We start from the raw sequence: 3843 nt of genomic DNA on the forward strand, positions 1-3843 counted from the left end.
GTTTACTATTGTAAATGTTCAAATAATGCAAAAATTGGCTCTAATCATGACTTTAATGTCTCACGGGAGTTCAATAAACAAATGAGGATTTATGATGGTAATCAAGTGAAAAATGGAGTCAAATGACGAAAAGTTGAGAGCAACATCTTAACAAGAGAAAAACCCCACTAGCGCGGGTCATGCGCTGGTCATGCGCTCCCGCGCTAATTCAGTGATTTGGACGGAAAGAAACCCCACTAGCGCGGGTCATGCGCTGGTCATGCGCTCTCGCACTAGTCCAGTCCGGGAAAACAATTATTTGGGGGCAAAATGGGAAATCTGGGATGATCCACTCAACTTACATAAATAAAAGCTCCATTATTGAGAAGAGGAGATCGAATTTTGAGAGAGAAAAAAAAACCATAGAAGAAGGAGGAGCTTCATCTTGGAGCTAAGAAAGGAGAAGAAGAACAACATCTTGGAGCAAGGATTCAAAGAGTTCTTCTAAACTTTCTTCTATTTGTTTGTTTATATTATGTTTAAAACTTTTATTGTTGATTTTTGTATGATTATGAGTAGCTAAAAACTCTAGTATTCTTGGGTCATGGATGTTAGATAATTATGTTATTTGAAGCTTAGATTGATGATCTTGAATTTATCATTATGGGTTGTTTATTTGATTCTGCTTCTAATTATTTTACTGCGTAGCTAACAGTGAAATATTATTTACGAATCTTGAATTAAACTTGACAAAGGAAATTCTTGGTTGCATATAGAATCAAATAGAACAAGTTTTGAATCTCGGGCATCGGGTGAAGAATTCGCAATTAAGATAGACATATACTTAATTGCCTTGTTTGGTTGAAAAATAGGAGTTGTAAATGCATTCTTGCTAATATTAATACCATAGACATATAGGTATTAGTTTAACTTGAATAGATGCATAAGAACTCGAAAGATTCTTATGAATATTATTAACCCTATAATCAATAACCCGGATAATTCAATAAATCCATTTTAAGCTAAAATAGTAGCATAATTTCTAGCAAGTCCATGACCCGGGAATATCTTTACCCAAATTGTTATCAAAATATTGTGTAATTGGTGTAGTAATTTTGTATTGAATTATTGTTTAATTACTAAGTAAATTGTAAATTGGTTCTTTATATATTTTGTGATAATTTAGCTTGAATTGATAATTGTTTGAGTCTACATCAGTCGATAAGTTGATCACAATTCCTCGTGGGAATGATACTTTACTTACTACTATATTACTTGTCGATCGCGTACACTTGCATGAGTGTTTTGGTCGCAACAAGTTTTTGGTGCCGTTGCCGTGGAATTGAAATTAACTACTTGACTATTTTAAGATTTTATTAGCTGTTAATAAAAACCTAAATTTTCCATCTACTTTGTTTGTGTTGCGCAGGCTCTTCTCTTGAATGCGGAGGAGTAGAAGCACAAATAACCTCTTCCCTTTTGATCCTGAAATTGAATGAACAATTCATAGAACAAGGAAGGAGTGGGAAGCTAGAAACAGAACAGAAAGAGAGTTGGACATTCAAGTTCAACCACAGCCAACAGTGACGGCAGGTAATCAAGAACGTGCGGTGATAGAAGCAGCAAGGCCAAACTTTGCTAATATGACTCAAGCCATTGTGAAGCCTGAAATCACCGGTCACTTTGAGCTTAAACAGTACATGGTGCAGCTGATATAGTCCACTGGCAATATGTTGGTCTATCTTATGAAGACCCACAAAGGCACATTCAATTTTTTTTGAAAATAACGGATACTTGCAATTATCCAAATGTTTCCAATGATTATGTCAGACTGACCTTATTTCCCTTTTCATTATTTGGGGATGCTAGAGAATGGTTGCAAAAAGAGCCAGCTAATTCAATCCACAATTGGGATGATTTAGCAAAGAAATTCCTAATCAAGTTTTTCCCCACCAAAAAGACAAAGTTTTTGCAGAGTCAGATTCTTGGGTTTCAACAACAGGATGGTGAAACTCTTCGCCAAGCTTGGGAAAGATACAAGAAACTACTTCGGGATTGACCTCATCATTGTCAAACTGATGAAGTATTGGGCCATACTTTTGTTGATGGATTAGACGAAACTTCCAAAATGAATCTTGATTCAACTTGTGGAGGTAGTTGCATGGCAAAACCATACAGTGAAATACAACTTATGCTGAATAACTTTACTGCTAATGATCATAATTGGCAAGGTAAAGGAGAACCAAGGAGAGCAATGAAACAGAAAGCAGGGTTACTTGAACTGGATGACATTTCCGCCATGAGAGTAGATTTAGCAAAATTGGCAAATCAAATGACCAGAATGACAATGGGACCATCACAACCAATGTAGCAGGTTCAACAAATGTCAGTTTGTTGTGAAATGTGTGGTGACAATCACACGAGTGACATATGCCCTGTGAATCCTGAATCTATTTACTATGTTGGGCAACAAAACAGAGGTCCGATGAATCAACAAGCCCAATATGGGAACACTTACAACCCAAATTGGAGGAATCATCCTAATTTCTCTTGGGGTGGGAATCAACCCAATCAAAATCAATTTAGACCCCAAGGAAATTTTAATCAACCTCAAAGGCCGCCACAACAAGCAGAAGAAAGTACAAATGATTTGTTGAAGAAATTGTTGCAAGACAACCAACAACTCAGAACAGACTTTAGAAATCTTGAAAGACAATTGGGACAACTAGCTGCAAATCAAAATACTAGGCCTGCAGGTGCTCTTCCAAGTGATACAGAGAAAAATCCGCAAGTTTGTGCAATTACACTTAGAACTGGAAGGGAATTAGAAGAAGTTCCAAAGAAGGGAAAAGACAAGCCTGTACCTGAGGGTGAATTGATTCCCAAAGCAACACAGGAAGTAAGGAAAGATGATACAATTTCAGCACCTGTGAATGTTCCAAGGCCACCACCACCTTTTCCACAAAGATTGCATAAAAAGAATGATGATCGCATGTTCAACAAATTTCTCTCTATGTTGAGTCAGATTCAATTGAATATTCCGTTGGTAGATGCGATTCGTGATATTCCAAAATATGTCAAATACAAAAAAGACATTGTGGCTAATAAGAGGAGACTGACTGAATTTGAAACAGTTGCACTTACTGAAGAGTGCACTTCAAGGGTCCAAAATAAGCTTCCTCAAAAGCTTAAGGACCTTGACAACTTTACTATCCCTGTGAGAATAGGCAATGTTGATGTAGGCCATGCACTTTGTGATTTGGGGGCAAGCATAAATTTGATGTCATTGTCTTTGTACAAATAATTAGGTTTGGGAGCTCCAAAACCCACCACGGTGATGTTGCAACTAGCAGACAGGTCCATAGCTTACCCGGAAGGGGTGATAAAAGATGTGCTACTGAAAATTGAGAAATTTATTTTCCCGGCTGATTTCATTATCTTGGATTTTCAGGCCGATGAAAAAGTTCCTATTATATTGGGAAGACCTCTCTTGACTACAGGTGATGTTATAATTAAAGTAAGAGAAAGAAAAATGATCATGAGAGTTGACAACGAGGAAGTTGTTTTTAATGTATATAAAGCAATTCAACTTCCTCGGAAGTATGAAGAATTGTCTATGATATCTGTCATGGAGATTGATGAACAACTTATTACCTCAAGTGTATATTTGCAGGATTCTTTAGAAAAAACAATTGTGTTGTTTGAAAGTTTGGAGATTAGTGATGAGGTTGAGGAGATGAAACATACTTTGAATGCAACATGTGAATATATAAAAGGTTTTAATCCCTTTGAACCTTTAAACATGCCAGATGGTCCTCCTCTGAAGCCCTCAGTTGAAGAAGCTCCCAAATTGGAATTAAAGCC

General features: G+C 36.8%; 1 protein-coding gene across 1 annotated transcript; it reads left to right on the top strand.

The window, feature by feature from the left end:
* Positions 1–2380: 2380 nt before the first annotated feature.
* On the top strand, positions 2381–3283 carry LOC138874924 (uncharacterized). Its single transcript, XM_070153725.1, has 2 exons — positions 2381–2908; positions 3005–3283. Exons 1-2 carry the CDS (start codon positions 2381–2383, stop codon positions 3281–3283), a joined length of 807 nt encoding a protein of 268 aa, XP_070009826.1.
* The last annotated feature ends 560 nt before the right edge of the window (positions 3284–3843 follow it).

This window comes from Nicotiana sylvestris, chromosome 1 (genome assembly GCF_000393655.2).
Source record: "Nicotiana sylvestris chromosome 1, ASM39365v2, whole genome shotgun sequence".
Lineage (NCBI taxonomy): Eukaryota > Viridiplantae > Streptophyta > Magnoliopsida > Solanales > Solanaceae > Nicotiana > Nicotiana sylvestris.